Consider the following 19,862-nt stretch of genomic DNA (forward strand, 5'->3'; position numbering starts at 1 on the left):
AATAAATATATGTTTTTTGTTTGTTTTTTTAAATTGTGATGTTACTATCTTGTCCACAAATTGTTGTTGTTGAGATATTTTGGTAATCACTGAAAATTGAAACATTTGAATTGTGTTTTTGGATTCCTGACAATGTTTGTCAACATATTATTTTTAATTAATTTTTTCAGTATCGTGAGGGATAAACACATTTATTACAATATATAAATATTATCATCTCTTTAAATTGATATTCGCTTTCATTTTTTGACATATTATGAGTCTTGGCCAAATGAGGAACAATAAATTCAAGCAAACGAATACATAAAGTCTGGGGCGAAACCAGAATTATGTGGTAACCATAATTAAAATATAAATCAATAAATTTTTAGTGAATTTATCGATGTTAAGATGCATAAAAAATCTTATATGATAATGTATAAAATTTTGTGATGAAATTTGCACACCATTTTTTTAAAAAACTTATACCTTTAATGAAATTCAAAATGATAACAATAATAAATATATGTTTTTTTTTTTTGTTTTTTCCTAGCTATTCTTGAAGAAAAATGAAATTTAGCTACCATTTTTTAGAATGAAAAATTTAGCCATTATTTTTTAGAATGAAATTTAAATTTATTTTCTATTTTTGGAATGAAATTTGCACTCAATTTTTTATAAAAAATATATATCTTTAATAAAATTTAAAATAATAATAATAATAAATATATATTTTGGTTTTTTTTCCCTCTATTAGTGGATTTTAAAATAAATTGAAGAAAAATATAATCCAACCACCACTTATTGGAATGAAATTTACATTTTATGTTTTTTTTTAAAAAAACTATATCTTTAATCTTTAATGAAATTTAAAATAAATAAAACAATAACGAAATTTACATTCCATTTAAAAAAAACGAACTATTTTCTTATTTAAAAATAATTATTTTTGTTCTATTTATCTGTTGGGTGCAATAATTGTCCCTGCTTGGTAGAACCATCGAATCGTGGTGCTTGAGCTGCTGTGCGGTTTAAAAAGATTTGAGTTGCACCATTACCACTACCTATAGCTTTTGGTAAAGCGGCAAGCGCTCGGTCCTACAATTGATATCAGAGCTAAGGTCACGAGTTCGATTCCCATTGATTGCAATGAGTGCAATTATTGGGAGGGAGATTGTTGAGTGCAATAATTGTCCCTACTTGGTAGAGCCATCGAACCGTAGTGCTTGAGCTGATGTGCGGTTTAAAAAGATTTGAGTTGCACAATTACCACTAGCTATAGCTTTTGGTAAAGCGGCAAGCGTTCGGTCCTACATTATCTCTTTTTTTTGTTAGAATAAAATTGAAGTTTACGTTTTGGTTCAAAATTTTATAATTCTCCAATATTTTAATAGGTCTTTGTAGGACCGAGTGCTTACCGCTTTACCAAAAGCTATAGCTGGCGGTAATGGTGCAACTCAAATCTTTTAAACCGCACAGCAGCTCAAGCACCACGGTTCGATCGCTCTTCCAGCAGGGACAATTATTGCACCCAACAATCTCCCTCCCAATAATTGCACTCCTTGCAATCAATGAGAATCGAACCCGTGACCTTGGCTCTGATACCAATTGTAGGACCGAGTGCTTATTGCTTTACCAAAAGCTATAGCTGGTGATAATTGTGCAACTCAAATCTTTTAAACCGCACAGCAGTTCAAGCACCACGGTTCGATCGCTCTTCCAGCAGGGACAATTATTGCACCCAACAGTTTTTTGTAAGACGATATCAAGTAAATATATCTCAAAGACGAGTTGATATTTTTTTATTAATTAATGTTAATTCATTTAAAATAAATCAAAGAAAAATGAAGTTTATACACTGTTAAAATTTTATACTTCTCCAATTTTTGAGTAGGTCTTTTGTGAGACGATATCAAAGATATACATGGATATATATCTGAGATATGTTGACCCGGTCTGTTTTCGGAGTGAAAAACAATGTTTTTCACGATTCGAATCGGATAGGAGACATGTTTCACAAATTTGATCTGTGAAACAGCCTCAAATGAGTTTTTGTGCCAATTTTTATTTTTAACTTAAGTTAATTAACATCCATGAATAACGTAAATTATGTGAATTTACATGTATGTCCTTATTTTTGTTAAATAATATTAATAAATACACGTTATTTTTTGTTTTTTTGAGTATTAATGAATTTTACAATAAATTAAAGAAAAACGAAATTTTATTTTGGAATAAAATTTACAGTCCATTTTTTTAGAAAAAAATTATATCTTTAATGGAATTTAAAATAAGCGACATGATGCCAAGAGTACGCACAAGAACTTTCTAAGAGTTCATCAATCTCAGTAATACTCTCACTCTTGCACGCTTTAATCTAACAAAACTGAATGATATTGAAAGATTAATCTTTTAATACAAACATTTCTTGATCTTCAGGTCAAATGTTATATTTGTTACCCAAGACAAGAATTTTATTTCTTATAATTGTGATACACCGTCCAAAGCCCTATACAAAGCTAATTATGAACATAATGAGAATTGCACTGACGTGGGTGTCAATAGGCCAAACCGTAAAAATTTATGCATGTCAAACCCAAATAATTGTTTGGTGCCATGAGAGAACACTTCAAAAGAATGAAAATGAGTTTAAATTGGTTTGACGTGTAATAATTACTCATATATACATCAAAATGATAGAAAATGAGGAATAAGAATGAATTCATATCTTTTTTATGCGAAACAAATTAGTCTTACATCTATAGTTACTTAAAATAATTTTATAAGATTTTAAAATTTTTCTTATGTTTTTTAAATATTTTTTTGGCTCGAAAAATAAATTTTTTTTAAAAAATTACAATTATCTTCATGTTTTATGCCCCGTCAAATTTCTTTCAATGAATACTTGTTGAACTTGTAGCTACTTTTTCAATGATATGATTTATGTATAGAACTTTATAATTTTAAAATATATCATGAAAAATTCAAAAATTACGGTTGTTGTATGTTCCACACGTGCAACGCACGTACATGTCTTCTAGTACATATAAATATACCACTTTCAATTGTGAATTTCCTTATATGTCATTGTTCATTTAAGTTGTCCAATTAAATTATTAGGTTATCTTAATGGTTTTTTTTGTAATTCATTGTTCATCTTAAATGAATTTGGACATTAATACACATTCCTCTTTATTTCTTAAATTTTATGCCAAAAAAATTATTTTTTTACATTTCCTTGTTCATTTAAGTTAACAAATTAAATTAATATGTCTTTTTAAGGGTTTTTTTGTGATTCATTGTCCATCTTAGATAGATTTGGACATTAATTCACATTCTTCTTTATTTTCTAAACTTTATGTAAAAAAATTATTTATTTACATTCTTTAGTCAATTTTTGTGATTCATTGTGCATTGTCTATGTGTACTCTATTTAAGTAAATTTTAGTTTTGATTTTGGTAAAATTCAATATTCTGTTAATTTTATTTTTATTGTTTTTTCCGTTTTGAATGATATTTGAATGAAAAATATTTTTGCTGATTTATCATTTAAGAGAGCTGTATTATGTCGCAGATTGAAAAATGTCATATAAATAAGTAAATATATATAATTTATTGTCATGATGTATTTTTATGTATTGTGTTTTGATATATTTAGATTGATAAATACTTATAAACATGATGTTATTCAAAAGACTTTAAATATTATCTAATTTTCGTGATTATATTTTTCATTATTAGTCACCTACGTGCATCGCACGTGTACATTTCTAGTATAGATATATATATATTTACACACACTCGAATACACTCATTTAAAACTCGAGCTCGACTCGATTAAATATTCGACTTTCTCGTCTCGAGCTCGGCCAAATCGAGGTCGAGCTTTGATCGAACCGCTCACATGCTACTCAAGATTAGCTTGACTCGTTTACATTTCTAAATAAAAGTTCCCAGATAAGTTGTTAAAAGGTTGTTCAGCTACGACACGATATGATTGTAGTATTTTATGCTAATGCAAATAAATGTCTAGTAGAAAAATTAAAAGACGTCAACTTTTGAAAATAAAGAAAATATACATCATTATATTTTTCTCTAGAATTATCATATTTGATGTGTATTCAAAGGGAATGTTGATACAGGGAAGTTGGTGGAATCATGCATTAACTTGATTTCTTAATTCATGTATTGTACGTCTTCATACTCACAGAGATGCCTGCCTGTATTATAACGTGTAAAGCAAATACGCAGGTGGCGTACAACTGAGTTTTCTGTCATTTGAACATGTTAAATATTTTTAAAATTTTGATGTCTTTCTGTTAAAATGTTTTGGCATATTTAGGTATTGTGTTATGAAATTTTAGTTTCCTTAGAATGGTCAAATAGGTATTATAAAAGAAAAAGGGTCAATAGTTAAGTTGAATTTGAAATTGAAAATATTTACATCTGATTTTATTTGTGCTCTATGAATTTGATATTTTCTGACATTAGTATTATGTTTTGCCATAATGTGTTGAATTTTTTTATCATTCGATCCATTTGAGTAAATATTTATATGTTTAAGAATACAATGTTCTGAATTATAATCCAAAACACCATAAAAATGTAACTTTTTTAAAAAAAAAAAATTTTGAAAACAAAACATTTTCATTAGGATGTAAACGAACTGAATCGAGTCGAGTATGTCAAATTTGGCTCGAAATATATATATCCAAGTGCGAGCTCGATTCGAAGCTCGAAAAACAAAAAAAAGTTTGTTCGAGTTCAGTTCAAATTAAGATTGGGTTTGGATTCGGTTCGAAATATTCGAACATGTTCATGAGTTATTAGAACTATTGTTCGAAAATAAATACTGAAAAAAACTTGAAATCTATTTTTTAAATATATAATTATATTAATCTAATATCAAAAACTCACCAACTATCAAATAATATAATTTGAATTATTGTTTTTAGAACCGAATAGAACCAATCGGTTTGATATAGAATGGTCAAGGGACCGATCTAGACCATACCCATAAACCGTTATAGCGGTCAAACCAGTGTTTGATCAGACCGGTTTACCCTTGTTATTATTTTTAAGAATTTTCATATTTCTTATATTCCTTAAAAAAAGAAAAATATTTCTTATATATACAATTTTATTTTTGTTTATAGATATATATAATTTTTTGATTTTTAAAGTTGGTTAGAAATATTATTTATTAGTATTTGAACTTATATTTGATTTATTTATTTTTTGTTTATTATATATATATATATATATTTGATATTTTTTATATGTTTATTGTTGTTTAGATTTGAAATTTTGAAAAATATTTATTTATTTTTTATTTATATACACATTTAAGATATGTAGAATTTAAAATATAATATTTATTATTATTTTATATAATATAGCAGCCTTCTAATTTGAATGTTCGATTTAACCAAGTCGTTTGAATGAGACATTATTTTAAAGTAGACCGGTTCGATTAGCGATCTGATTTTGAAAACATTGATTTGAGCTCTGAGTTCGGATCAAATTCGATAAATTCGACTTTGAATCAAATATTTTTCGAGTCAGCTCATAAAGCTCGCGACTTGGTTGGGTTTGTTTACGCCACTGATTTCTACAAATACCCTGTAGCCCTATTCTTTAATGCGAGGATCAGTTTGAATTTAATTTTTCACAATCATCTTGCATCGGAATGAAAAAGTTTGTTCGGACGAGTGATGTGGGCGACCTCACCAAAACAATGCCTAAAGAACAACACAGAACAAAAACAACAAAGGGCAAAAGAATAGCACTAAACCAAGGCCAAATGCATGCAGAACATAAAGCATTGGCTCAACTGTAACTATTTTTACTGCCAAAGCTCGCCATAATTGAAGGTGGCAGTAAATTTATGATTTGGGATGGGATGAAAGCCATAGCAAGTAAAACAGAACTCGAGGTTACCAGTATTGAGTGAGCCACTCTGTGCACAGGTGAGACCAATAAATGCAGCCCATTAAAGTCTTCATCTGACAGCGGGAATTTAAACACCTATTACCTGGGAACTAAATTAAAGATGAGAATTTTCTTTTATTCACAGTCATACCAACTAATTTTGGATTAAAATTTGATATTTCTTCATGTACGAGGACCCTCTTGCGAAACTGATTTAACTAGATAGTATAATAATACAGCTAATCTAATCTAACAATCTAACAATCATATAGATATATGACTTCTAATTGTGAATTTTCTAATATACCCTTATTCATTTAAGTTAGCAAATTAAATCAATGGTTTTTTATGGGTTCTTTTGGTAATTCATTGTACATCTTAAATGACTTTGGACATTAATGCATATTGAATTCACAATTTACCAATGATTTTTCTTTGTTGCTACTAAAATTGGTTGCTAAAATGAGTTGATTTTTTCGTGATTGCTAATGAATATTTAATGTTTTTATCTTATCTTTTCTTTTTCTTTTACATATAAATACATCACTTTTATAACAAGTTGATTTTTAAATATGAACTAAGAAGCATCATATTTTTTTATTTAAATATGTCATTTTGTTTTTATGACACTATTTTTTTCTTATATATATTTTTTAATGTTTGCGGATGTTTTTGTGCTTATTATTTTTATTTAACATTGTTTGAAATATTATATGCATAGAAAATTTAAATCATAATGTGTCTACATTATTGTGTCTACACGTGTTTGCAAATTTGGGATCAATGTTCATAGTGTTTTTTTCCGTGAAATGGGTCAACTCTACCCGTATTTACAATAATAATTAATATTTTTGTCATAAAAAATAATATTTTTTCATTAGTGAATCAAATAGAAGATTCGTCTCACAAATTTTGTATGTTATCTTATTTATATATCTATTTTATTTAGCAAAATCACAATTAATATTTCATTTAATAAATATTTAGTGGTTTTATTTTAACATTATTATGATAATTTAGTTAATTAAGAGAATTTATTAATGCGTGCGATGCTCTTTTTGTAGAAATCCTGTCTGCGGAAGAAAAATGGCTTCAAAACCAGGAATTCTCACAGAATGGCCATGGACATGGCTCGGCAGCTTCAAGGTTTAGCATTTTCTTCCTTTTGCGTATCTTCTTCTGCTCACTTATCTGCATTGTAAAGAAATAACATTACAAAGAAGTGATGGTTAATGAGGATTTTTTTGAGCTACAAATATACAGGCAACTTGATTTTAAACAACGGCTCAAATTTGGATCATCCAACTGTCACTACAAGAAAAAAATAGTTGCATCTCCAGCATTAAACAATATCGATTTCTTTTGATACAGTTATACCGGTCTTTTCTTTTTTCTGTGGAAGTGAAAAAAAAATGGTACTTTATAATTAAAACATCCTAGCATGCATGTGTGAATGCTGGTACATTTGTTGGCGGATGTCACTGATGAAAATGAATAATATTTTCCAGTCGGAGGAAGATGAACAAACACAAATTCGAACTCGGCTTGATTTTCAATATCTTACCGATTCACCGAAACACTGTTTTTGTTAATTTCTGATGTAGTATGTGGTATTGGCTCCCTGGGCGATACATTCAACATACTCGTACCTAGTGAAGGATACAACTCAGAGGGATCTATCAAATTTTCTGATTTTCCCAATGTTACTGTCAAGAATGCTGCACAACCAAATATGGATTTCAGTGTCTCGCTATCGGACCGCCAAAGGGAATAATAGAATCGTGGATAAGAGCATTGAATTCGAGCAAGTTGATAGAGAAACAAACTGGTACGATTTTTAGACGAGAATTAACATTTGCACTCGCCTCCTGGCCATCTGTTTAACGAAATGATTTGCTTGCAGGGATGATCAAATTATACTCAGCGGCCTTTTATTCTATCTAGCATCCAAGTATCTCGATAATGGAAGTCATCTGCCCTTATGGAGGACAGATGGGGTTTTATGGACGATTCTACTTCATACAGGTCCAGTGGAGTTCCTCTACTATTGGCTGCACAGAGCGTTACACCACCATTTTCTTTACTCACGCTACCATTCCCACCACCACTCCTCTATTGTCACCGAACCCATTACATGTAAGAACTCATAATTCGATTACCAACGTCGTGAAACTGAGAACAATCCATATCTTTCAATAAATTCTAAAACTTTTCCAAGGAACTGAAAGCAATGATGAACCAATAAACAGAGGGTAACATCACGAGACACGGTTTCTAATCTGGTTAATATACCAAGGTTTCTGTTGTGCTAGACATAATATGAATGGGACAACTGATGATTGTTACTGATCAGGTATATTTCTTTTCTGTTGTGGCAGCCGTAATCCATCCGTTCGCGGAGCATATAGCATATTTTGTGCTATTTTCGATACCAATGCTTTCAACGGTGTTCATGAAAAACATATCCATCATTTCGATGGCAAGTTATCTCACTTACATTGATCTCATGAACAACATGGGTCACTGTAATTTTGAACACATCCCAAAATGGCTTTTCTCCACGTTTCCCCCGCTCAAGTACCTCATGTACACACCATCGTAAGCATCTGAACCTTTGACTCGTTGTAAATTCTCATCACTTTATATTTTCCTTGATACTTTCTTGACATGGTTATTGATTGTTAGTTATCATAAAATCTAAATACAAATTTGAGATCATTCTTGACCCAAGATTTGACTCGATCCCAAAAAAAATCACTTATTTCTAGTGAACTAGTGATGTTGAAGTAGAGCAATCGATTTGGGTTGACGGGTTGGATTACAATTTTATAACCTGCCCAACATATAAAACAATCAATACTTACAACAGCTATATCAAACAAACTCATTCTTTATGCGGAACAAGTAGAAGGTTAGGATGTGTTAGAAATTTTATGTAAGAGTGTCTGTCTAACAGCATATTTGGTAATACAGGTACCACTCGCTTCATCACACCCAATTTCGAACCAATTATTCACTTTTCATGCCATTTTATGACTACGTATATGGTACCATGGACAAATCTTCGGATTCGTTATATGAAAATTCACTTACTCGGAAGGAGGAAGCACCTGATGTGGTTCATCTGACTCATCTAACAACTCCAGAATCAATATATCATCTCCGTATAGGTTTTGCACACTTGGCTTCTGAACCTCACAAATCCAAATGGTACTTATGGCTAATGTGGCCTGTCACACTTTGGTCAATGATGGTCACTTGGATTTACGGGCGTACATTTACTGCTGAGAGAAACGTCTTCGAACACCTAAAATTGCAAACATGGGCGATTCCCAAGTATAATATTCAGGTATGCATCGACTGATTTCAAGTGTAGCAAATTTTTTACAATACGCTCATTAACTTCGCCTCCTTGCAGTACTACATGAAATGGCAAAGAGAATCAATTAATCGTATGATTGAGGGTGCTATACTTGCAGCTTCAGACAAGGGAGTTAAAGTTTTGAGCCTAGGCTTGTTAAATCAGGCAAGTTTTTTTTTTTTTCCATTTTCAGATGAAAGAAGATTTTTTTTTTTAGTGTTGCCATTGAATGAATGATTAATTGTTTGAATTATACATGAAAACGCAGGAGGAGGGGCTCAACAGCAGCGGTGAACTTTTCTTAAGAAAGCACCCCCAGCTAAAAGTGAAGTTGGTAGATGGAAGTAGTTTGGCAGTTGCTATTGTGTTGAATAGTATTCCAAAAGGAACATCTCAGGTGGTCCTTCGAGGCAAGCTGTCGAAGATAGCTTGTTCCATTGCCCTTGCCCTGTGCCAAGGAGGTGTAAAGGTAAGTTCGACAACAGCACGTGACATTTAAATTTCTGACATTACAGTCACATTTATTACAAAAATGAAGTCCGTTTGCGGCTAACTCTTCACTAAGTCCCCACAACGGCTAGAACAAACACTTAATACAACCCGTTGCACTGTGATATTTTAACAAAAGAAGCTCATTTTCTAAAATACACGTGGAGAGGAGCAATTTAAAAAAAATTCCACAAAAGCAACGTCACGGACAGTGGTTTACGACTTTGAAGAAATTATAGGATATGATGGATGGCATTCGGCAAAGTTGCCACATCTCAGCTCTACTAGCATGCCAGTTGACTATCTAACTTTCATTTGACAAATCATTAGTATATATAAATTTGAAGGTTTGTAGGAGTGTATCACAAATTGATTCTAAAGTAAATTGTTCAACTCATTAGAGTGAAATGGAAGAGCACAATATGTGTGGAAAATCTGCTTGCCTGTAAAAAAGCATGGACATAGACAGCAAAGTTGCCCAGGATTGATAGCACTGTCTCAGTTGCTTTGGTTGTTTCTGATTTTTCGTACTTGTAATAGGTATATACAATGCGAGAGGATGAACATAAGAAGCTGAAAGCAATGGTTAGCAATGAGGCGGGACATAATTTGATACTCTCACAGTACGGCACTCCAAAGGTTAGCTTTCTCACTTATTTTTCCACTTCAGTTTCTTCTCTTCTATAGAATTCATTTCCTGAAATATCAACAGGCAGGCTGCATGAGTTATTCTTACTCATTTCGTCAAAACCATTATAATTTTTCAAAACTAAATACAGTATAAAGTTGCTTGGACCATTCCAACAACTCCAGTAGACTTCCATACGATTGGTGGCGTAATTCTATATATCTGGATGTCACATCTTAATTATGGAAAATAATGAATAGTTTGTGCAGATATGGTTAGTTAGAGATGGACTAAGTGAAGATGAACAAAAGAAGGCCCCAAAAGGAACTCTCTTCATTCCATTCTCAAAGTTCCCTCCAAAGAAAGACCGAAAAGACTGCTTATACAACTCCACACCAGCAGTGTTGACTCCCAAGCATCTTGAAAATGTTGACTCTTGTGAGGTTAGGGTTCGAACTCTATTGGTTTCAATTAGACATCTGATTTTACTTCTTTATAATTTTAAACACATGATTCCTAACTCCTAAGTTGCTTTAAAAACATCTTCTTTTTCGATTGAACACTTAGAAGATAAAAGCCAAAGAACACCAAGTGTACTGCAGAATACCAAGTACTGTAGAATTCTCATTATAGTCAATACCCAAATCCTTTGCACTTTCGTTTCCTTTTTCAAATTGAACTCTAGAAGTTGATAAAAGCCCACGAACACCAAGAACTGTGAAATTCTCATATTTCAATACTTAGATTCTTTGCACTCTTCTTTCTACTTTCTCTGACTTCCATTGTTAACTTCCTAACTCTTCAAAATGACAGAATTGGTTACCAAGAAGAGTGATGAGCGCATGGCGCATAGCAGGAATACTGCATGCTATGGAAGAATGGAACATGCATGAGTGTGGAAACATGATGTTTGGTATTGAGAAAATCTGGAAAGCCAGTCTCGAGCATGGATTTCGTCCCTCAACGACATCCGTGGATCCAAAGCCCAATTAGATTACAACAGCAACACAAATCTATATACCTAGAGTCTACAGGTGTCAGCAAACAGTAATTTAGTGCACCAGAATCATTTCTACAAGTACTTATGGGTTATCTGATGAAAAAGATAACATATTTTAATAGAATCCAACTCTAAATGGATTTATTTCTTGCATATTACAAATTTTAGTTTTGCTGTAGTGATGAACATCGATAGGTACGTTGCTTTACTAAAGCGATATTGCCTAAGACTCCAGGCCTAAACTTTGTCATCAAGAGATGAGCATTTAAAGCTCGATTATATCTGCCCACGTGACGTTATGCATGTTGTTTTAGAATATGTTTTATATGTCAAGCCCCGAGCAGATATGGCATATATGAAGGGGTTTAAACCAACAAAATAATTTGGTACAATTTTATCACAATCACAGCAATGGAAACAGCTGTCAAGCTATAATTCGGTGTATATCGGGTAAACTTTCGTGCTAACGCAGTAGTTAACAAACCATGATAGATTTATGATTGGGTAAACCAGATAAATTACACTGAACAAACCTTGTGCAACAAATCCCTCTAAAAAAAATGTTGGAATGATAAATCAAATTCATAATTATAGATCAAATTCTTACATATTTTACCAGCTCACGTACTCCTTTTAAGAGGTTGTATGCTCATAAATTTGTAATTGGTAATAATAATCCAAGAGATAGGTAATTGACATGGTTTGGAGTTTTGTTTGTGTGCTCATAATTTTGTATGAGAAATCAATTCCATAATCTTTTTTTTTTCTTATTTCTTTTTGTAGTTTTGTTGGATAGGTAATTGACATGATTGGTTTTGTGATCCATAAATTTTTGTTTTGATTTTGATTTTTTCAGAAAAGTTGGTGATTTATAAATTAGAATGACTAAAATTGCCAGGCAAGTCACATGGCGGTGGCGTGATGAACTCAATTTTTTCTCTCATGTAAATGTAAATGTAAATAAATGTTAAATGAAATTAAACAACGAATGGCCCAACGCGAATTGGGCTTAAAAACAAATGCTCGACGGGTCCACGCGATTTTAAAATATTTTTAAAAAAAAATTAGCCAAGAAAGATGATTGTGAATCTTATATCAAATGTTTCAAATTAAGCTTGGAACTATAATTCCAGATGAATTTTAATTGATCGACTTTAAAATGAAATTACCAGAAATTGCATAATTTCTAATACCCAAACGCTTTACCCCTCCGGCGACGCCCAGAGCCGAAGATTGTGGGGGTGATCATCGATACCATGAGGTTGCATGGACAATGAGCGGCTCCTGACAGTTTTCTAGTCGAAGGGAACATTAATGAACCGATCTCACACCGGAATTAGAGGGATTCTAAAACTATTCAGGTATAAGACTGTGCAGTTGAGAAATGCTTAAAAGATTTGATATATATAACTTATATCAAAAAGTGCATCTTTCTCTTGGTAACTCATCACATAAGAACTTCATAGTTAAGCGTGATTGAATTGAGGTAATTCTGGGATAGGTGACCTCTTGAGAAGTTTCTTAGGGTACATTTGAGTGAGGAGATATGCACGGCGAAAAGACTCGTCTTAATACAGTGGAAACAGTCGTTGAATATGAGACTTTACACCTCCAAAAATATTTACTTGTTTATTTATCCTTATAAAAACTAATGATATATTTTTTTCACAAATAATAACTTCTTTTGGCAAATATAATCATATCTTTTACTATATATAATGCAATAACACTCTATACTAAATAAGTTTCATAGTGTAATTTTGGATTTACCTAAATCAACATTCATCTTATCAAACTAACTATATGATTTTACTAAATTATAATAACATTTTTCTTTATATTTAATTATATCTTCTATCACTTCAATTTAAAAAATTTACAACTTTTGTTTTAAAATTACCGAACATACGCATTGCATGTCCATGAACAGCTGATCTTATTTAAAGTTATATCTCAAATTTCCTAACAATTATAATAATAATAATAATAATATTTGATGAAATCTAAATACCAGATAATTAAGTTCAACTAACTAAGGTTAGTGTGGGATTGTTGCATTTAGAAGCAACTACCAAAATCATTCAAAAGATTTTGTCCGTAAAATTGGCCTTCCGTGTCTTCTTATTTAATTTCCACGCCGAATTCATTTCGAAATCAGAAAACGCACCCTGTTTGTCAAGGTGTGATAAAAACAACACAGTGAATATGAATAATAAATAAAATACGATGGGATGGGATGGGATGGGATGGGATGGGATGGGATCCGACCAGTATATATAATCAATTTAGGTACGTCCTTAGAGCTAATTAATATCTGATCCTTACTATGCTCTCTTAAACACGTCAATTTCCTTGGAAATATATTTTGTTTTTCTTTCTTCCTTCTCTGAATTACGACGTGAAATGGGTTCATTTTTGTGAGAGCAAAGTGCAAGAAAAATGGCCACAACACCAGGGTTTCTGACTGACTGGCCATGGAAGCACCTTGGGAGTTTTAAGGTATACTCAAACTTCTCTAGCTCGATCTATAAAACCACCCCCATATTTAATTGTCGGTTGTGTATGCAGTACATGATATTGGCTCCATGGGGAATGCAAAGTGTTTACTCAATGGCAACAAAAGGTAAAAATGAATGGGACTACGCCAACTTAATGGTGATCCCATTACTAATGTGGAGGGCCTTTCACAATCAATTATGGATCTCATTTTCTCGCCACAGAACTGCCAAAGGCAGCAATCGCATACTTGACAGGAGCATTGAATTCGAGCAGGTGGATAGAGAAACTAACTGGTATACTTTTTCCTTTTTATTTTTATATATTACTTCCTTTTGTGTGACAATATGTATGAACTTAACTCGAAACTGGAGTAATAAAAATATTTTTAGGAAACGTGAGAAAAAGAATTAAACAAATTTATATTTTTGTTATATTCGAAATTATTTATATCTTCAATTCCGACCGAGATTGTTTTACGCATAGATTCATAAGAAAACATTTCGTTTCGTAAAAATTTATCGATGTAATATTTTTACCATCAATTTAAAAATATTTATGCGGTTTTTTCTCTTATTACTTTTAATTTTTTTACGGATTTCAACAATATTTTTATGCATTATACATTACCACATTATTTTTATTATAATTGTTACATATGATGACTAGGGTTACAATAATTCACAGTATACACGCAATATAATAGCCATGTGTGAAATGATAAAATATAAAAAAAATTATCGTTGATTCTGCAGGGATGATCAAATTCTGCTAAATGGAATTTTGTTTTACATTGTCAACTCTATAGTTCCAAATAGTTCTTTCTTGCCTATTTGGAGAAATGAAGGCATAATTATCACCATTCTTCTTCACATTGGCCCGGTGGAATACATTTACTACTGGTTGCATAGAGCTTTGCACCACCATTACCTCTACTCCAGATACCATTCCCACCACCATTCCTCCATCGTGACCGAACCCATTACATGTACGAACGAGCCCTATGTAAATATATTTTTAAAAATGAAGGAAAATATTTATGTATATCCAACACTTATATCAGTTTGTGACCTGATATTGGTTATTGTTGCAGCTGTCACACATCCTTTCGCGGAGCATTTGTCATATTTCTTTCTCTTCTCAATTCCCATGTTTGGAACAGTGCTCACCCGGACGGCATCCTTAGCATCTCTTGTGGGATATATTACCTATATTGATCTCATGAACAATATGGGGCATTGCAACTTTGAATTCATTCCGAAATGGGTCTTTTCCATTTTCCCTCCTCTCAAATACATGATGTATACACCTTCGTGAGTACACGCCCAAATTAAATATGTACACATGTTGGAAGAGGCTTTGATGATAATAAAGGACTCAAATCATGCCAAATTAATGGCCGAAAATTTATCTTGTCATGTGTGAATTTTTTGAATAAATATTTTGTATCATTCCAAACGTTGCATGGTTTGAGCCCTTTCCTAGCCTTCTTTTTTGTTAATGGTAAATGTGAGTTTTGGTTATTGAATATCCGGATTACTGAGATATTTTTAGTGATTCATCCATTGTATTAATTAAATAGGTTTCACTCTTTGCATCACACGCGTTTTCGTACAAACTATTCGTTGTTCATGCCATTCTACGACTACATACATGGCACCATGGATAAATCCAGCGATGAATTATATGAGACGTCACTCACGAGGCAGGAAGACAACCCTGGTGTGGTGCATTTAACACATCTAACCACACCAGAATCCATATTTCATCTCCAAATTGGATTGGCGTCCGTTGCTTCAAGGCCTCAAAATTCCAAATGGTACATATGGTTTGTAAGACCTCTAACAACATGGCCGATGATGCTCAACTTCATACACGGGAGTACTTTTGTAGTCGAGAGAAATGACTTCGAGAAACTCAAGTTGCAGACGTGGGCTATTCCAAGATACAGCATACAGGTAGAAAAGATAAAAAAGCAATAATGTTTCTTGGATTTAGGAAGTGTTTCATTTATGTTTTCTCGATTTTCATAGTATTCCATCAAATGGCAAGGACAAGTTATCAACAATTTAGTCGAGGAAGCCATACTAGAAGCAGAAGCTAGAGGCACCAAGATTTTAAGTCTAGGCCTGCTGAACCAGGCAAGCATATTGCAATATTGGTTTTTATTTGTTTCATTGACTAAATCTTTATTCCGTAACTGTTGTTTGGATTCCATTATTTTTTGTGCCTTCATGCTTTTTTAGAGTTGGGAACTTAACAGAAGTGGCGCTTTATACATTGAAAAGAATCCGAAGCTGAATATCAAAGTAGTAGATGGAAGTAGCTTGGCTGTTGCTATAGTAATCAACAGCATTCCTAAAGGCACCAATGAGGTTTTATTCAGAGGCAGCCTCTCAAAAATTGCATATGCAATTGTTTCTGCTTTGTGCCAAAAGGGTATTCAGGTCTTTGAACTCTTGAATTCTTAACCCCTTCTAAATTCTGTCTTTTAATTTTTTCTATTTTCATGGAATTTCATAGAATATTCTCTGAACAACTTATGTTGTATCTCAGGTATCTACGTTTTATGAATTCGAAAGACTTAAATTGAGTTTCAGATCTCAGAGTGAAATAGCACTCTCAAAAACCTACTCTGAGCGGGTAAATTTTAAAAATATTAGTAATGTTTGGAAGAGTACTTTGTTCAAGAATGCAACTTTTAGAATGATTGTTTTGGTTACCTTGTGTAATGGTGATCATTGTAGGTTTGGATAGTTGGAGATGGATTATCCAAAGAAGAACAACTCAAGGCACCAAAGGGTACCTTATTCATTCCATACTCTCAATTTCCTCCGAAGAAAGAGCGCAAAGACGCCTTCCACTGTTACACTCCTGCAATGGTGTCTCCTCCTGCACTTGAGAATCTGCACTCCTGCGAGGTCAGAACAATTTTTATCCAAATCTACACTCATTTATTGAACATGACTTTTAACTCACTAATTATATTTGAAAACAGCACTCTACCAGTTGACTGTTTGATCAACAGCTAAGATTATCTTGGCCATTGAATGATAAAGCAAAATAAGATAAAACGAGTTAGAATAACATCGCTGCTGAGCCTGGCCATTCGATTAATTAATTCCTGGCCCTGATTAAGTTGAACAACCATGCACATTTTGTTTAGTAATTCTTTTGGATAATTATTATTGATTGGTACTCATTGATTTTCCCAGAACTGGTTACCAAGAAGAGTTATGAGTGCTTGGCGTGTGGCTGGAATATTGCATGCTTTAGAAGGATACAATGTGCACGAATGCGGGGAGACCATGTTCGACGTTAACAAAATTTGGGATGATGCACTTAAACATGGATTTCGCCTTCAACCATTTGCAGGTAACTAAATATATGCGTGTGTCTGCATCTGGCCTCAACCTACGCTTACTCGCGATGCTTTTTGTCATAAGATTTCTCTGGACTTTGATTTTATCTACAAGATATTGATTATGCTATATTGCATTGTTGATACATTTCCAATTATCATGTAATGGAATGACAAATGATAAGTTTAAATTGTGGTGTAGCACTCGTGGGATTTTTAGTATAACAATTTTTTTCATATCGAACAAATTTAAATTTTGAACCAGAAACACACTTAGTAAATTTATTTCTGTTTCTTTACTAACCAAAACACGATTTGCTAAACTCAAGTCAATGACACATGAGAATAGTACATTGATAAACGATTATTTTGCCACGTACTTAAAAATAAAGAAAAAAAAACGAGAATAAATAAGAAGAAGATAATTAATTATAAAACAAAACACAAGCAAAATAAAATATTACAAAAACACTTGTTAAATTGTCTGACGACCAATTTTGTTAGACGGATCCCTAACTGACATGACAAAAGCATTACTTTTATGCCAAAAAAATTTTGCTTTCACCGAAAGTATGTATCAGGTCAACCGATTTCACTGACCGGTAAAGCTGTTTTACATTAAATCTACTCAAATAAAATAAATCTAATTCGGATTCAGAAGCTTTCGAGTTCACCACCATTACTTTATCCTTCTAAATTCTCAAAGTAGCATACTCGAATCCCAATTAATTGAATTTTGGTTTGGATGTAATTTAATTGTTATCTTATCCTTTGAAAAAGTGGGTGACAAGTTCTAAGGTGGGATTTCATTTGTTGAAATAATATCAAATTTTGTGTGGTTTGAGTTTCTTTATTTATTTTCGTTATTTGCCTTAATCGTCGAATTTTTTTTTCAAGAAATAGTAATGGAGCCAAAAATAATATGTAGAGTTGATGAAATTAATATATATTCATTATGATAGTAGTTTTTTTTTTTTTTTTGCGCAAGTATTATTAAAAGTAAAAGGATGTAAATATTATGAATACACACATGCAATTTTTTTTACGGAATATGCAATTTTTTTTTACATCCTATATGCAATCATTTTGTGCATGTTTAAAAAAATTTGTCTTTGGTTTGGAAATAAATTTATGTCCAGCTATTAAGAACTTAAACAATTAAAAGATTATATCTTTTCCTACAACGTTTTAATGATGAACATGTTCAGTAGACTCCACTTGACAAACACCACTAGTTTTCAATATCCGCCAACTCAAACTTCATTTAAAACTGCAGATTGTTCTCTAGTTAGAACGTAACATTTCTCTTCGGATGAATGAAAGATGATGCTTTGAGAGCGTATAATCTCAAAAATAAAGCCAATCAAAAAAAAACATCTAACCAATATCACAATGGAAATTTATACAGCATCTATAACGAACTTTGTACACTCAAGTGACAATATTTTCTCCTTTTTCGATTGGATATGTTCGTAACACAATTTGCGATTTCATAAATGATATTGAAAATATATAACAGTGAAGTTATTCATTTTTTAGGAATCGTATTCCGTCTCACTATTTTTTTTAAGGATCTAGTGAGATTCGAGAAAAACCTTTCCCCAACCTGCAAGGTTTTCTAAATTGAAATTTAATTACATGTTTTACAATTTTCCAGGCGAAAATTGGTATAGATAGATATCGGATTCGAGACCCATAAACCCCCTCCTCTTATATATTTTAAACTCGCGATGAAGTTTAAAAATGAAGATTGCCCACGTTATGTACGGAAACAATTTTTTCGGTTTTATGCTGGTCTGATTTTGCTTTTTACAACGTTGTTTACGAGTTAATCCTATGAACTCGGTGTCCATCCATCTAACTCGGCATTTAATTGGTATTTTTGTTATTGTTGGTTATTACAAAATTGTAATAATTTGAAGGCAATATTTTTCTTAACTGTTTTATTTATCATATTTTAACTGAATGTGAAATTTGTATAGCAAATGAAAATACGAGTAGCATAAATATGCAGTTGGAGAAGTCGTAACCAAAGTGTTGAATATCATTGACTTAGTTTTATGTCGGTAGGCCACCCCACGAACGAAACCACGCTGGCCATATGCATTATCTACCGTGATATATTATCAAGTGTGAGGACATTATAATAACTATCTAGAGACACCATCTTTTTCTTCCAATTTTACCCTTATATGATACTAATATTACATTTTTGTTTTTGTTTTTTTTTTTTTCAATTTCAACACACAATCTTTCAATTTTACCCTTACATGATAATAATATTGCATTTTTGTTTTTTGTTTTTTTTTTCAATTTCAACACACACTTTTATTTTTATTTTTTTATTTAAACAATTCAAATATCAATTTAGTCCCTCCATAATTTGTCAAATTTCACTTTAGTCCATCGATAATAATAAATAAGATTGTACACACACGCACAGCGTGTGCAGAGTAACTAGTTATTATTATTATTCTGCTTCTTTTACGCAATTTTGTCTTAATAATAATTATATATATAGTAATTAAATCAAACAAACCCGATGTCAATGTCTTTAATTTGAAACAAAATAGAATAATCATGTAATTTAATCCACCCTAGTCGAAAATACTAAAAA

At 32.0% G+C, this 19,862-nt stretch overlaps 2 protein-coding genes across 4 annotated transcripts; both read left to right on the top strand.

Annotated features, from left to right (window-relative positions):
* Positions 1-6,951: 6,951 nt before the first annotated feature.
* On the top strand, positions 6,952-11,664 carry LOC142551939 (very-long-chain aldehyde decarbonylase CER1-like). Of its 3 annotated transcripts, none has more exons than XM_075661461.1 (10): positions 6,952-7,056; positions 7,515-7,738; positions 7,814-8,046; positions 8,289-8,508; positions 8,884-9,259; positions 9,329-9,436; positions 9,540-9,740; positions 10,301-10,399; positions 10,649-10,831; positions 11,202-11,664. In XM_075661461.1, the coding sequence occupies exons 1-10, from the start codon at positions 6,997-6,999 to the stop codon at positions 11,379-11,381; spliced, it is 1,884 nt and encodes a 627-aa protein (XP_075517576.1). In that variant the 5' UTR covers positions 6,952-6,996; the 3' UTR covers positions 11,382-11,664. The 3 variants fall into 3 exon arrangements, with proteins under 3 accessions (XP_075517576.1, XP_075517585.1, XP_075517594.1); XM_075661470.1 differs by having other exon boundaries at positions 10,658-10,831; XM_075661479.1 differs by having other exon boundaries at positions 7,814-7,935.
* Positions 11,665-13,666: 2,002 nt separating this feature from the next.
* LOC142551952 (very-long-chain aldehyde decarbonylase CER1-like) lies at positions 13,667-17,437 on the top strand. The gene is made up of 10 exons (XM_075661490.1): positions 13,667-13,887; positions 13,957-14,180; positions 14,640-14,872; positions 14,978-15,197; positions 15,467-15,842; positions 15,918-16,025; positions 16,131-16,331; positions 16,441-16,527; positions 16,632-16,805; positions 17,100-17,437. Exons 1-10 carry the CDS (start codon positions 13,828-13,830, stop codon positions 17,265-17,267), a joined length of 1,851 nt encoding a protein of 616 aa, XP_075517605.1. The 5' UTR covers positions 13,667-13,827; the 3' UTR covers positions 17,268-17,437.
* The last annotated feature ends 2,425 nt before the right edge of the window (positions 17,438-19,862 follow it).

Source organism: Primulina tabacum, chromosome 1, assembly GCF_025594145.1.
Source record: "Primulina tabacum isolate GXHZ01 chromosome 1, ASM2559414v2, whole genome shotgun sequence".
Taxonomy (NCBI): domain Eukaryota; kingdom Viridiplantae; phylum Streptophyta; class Magnoliopsida; order Lamiales; family Gesneriaceae; genus Primulina; species Primulina tabacum.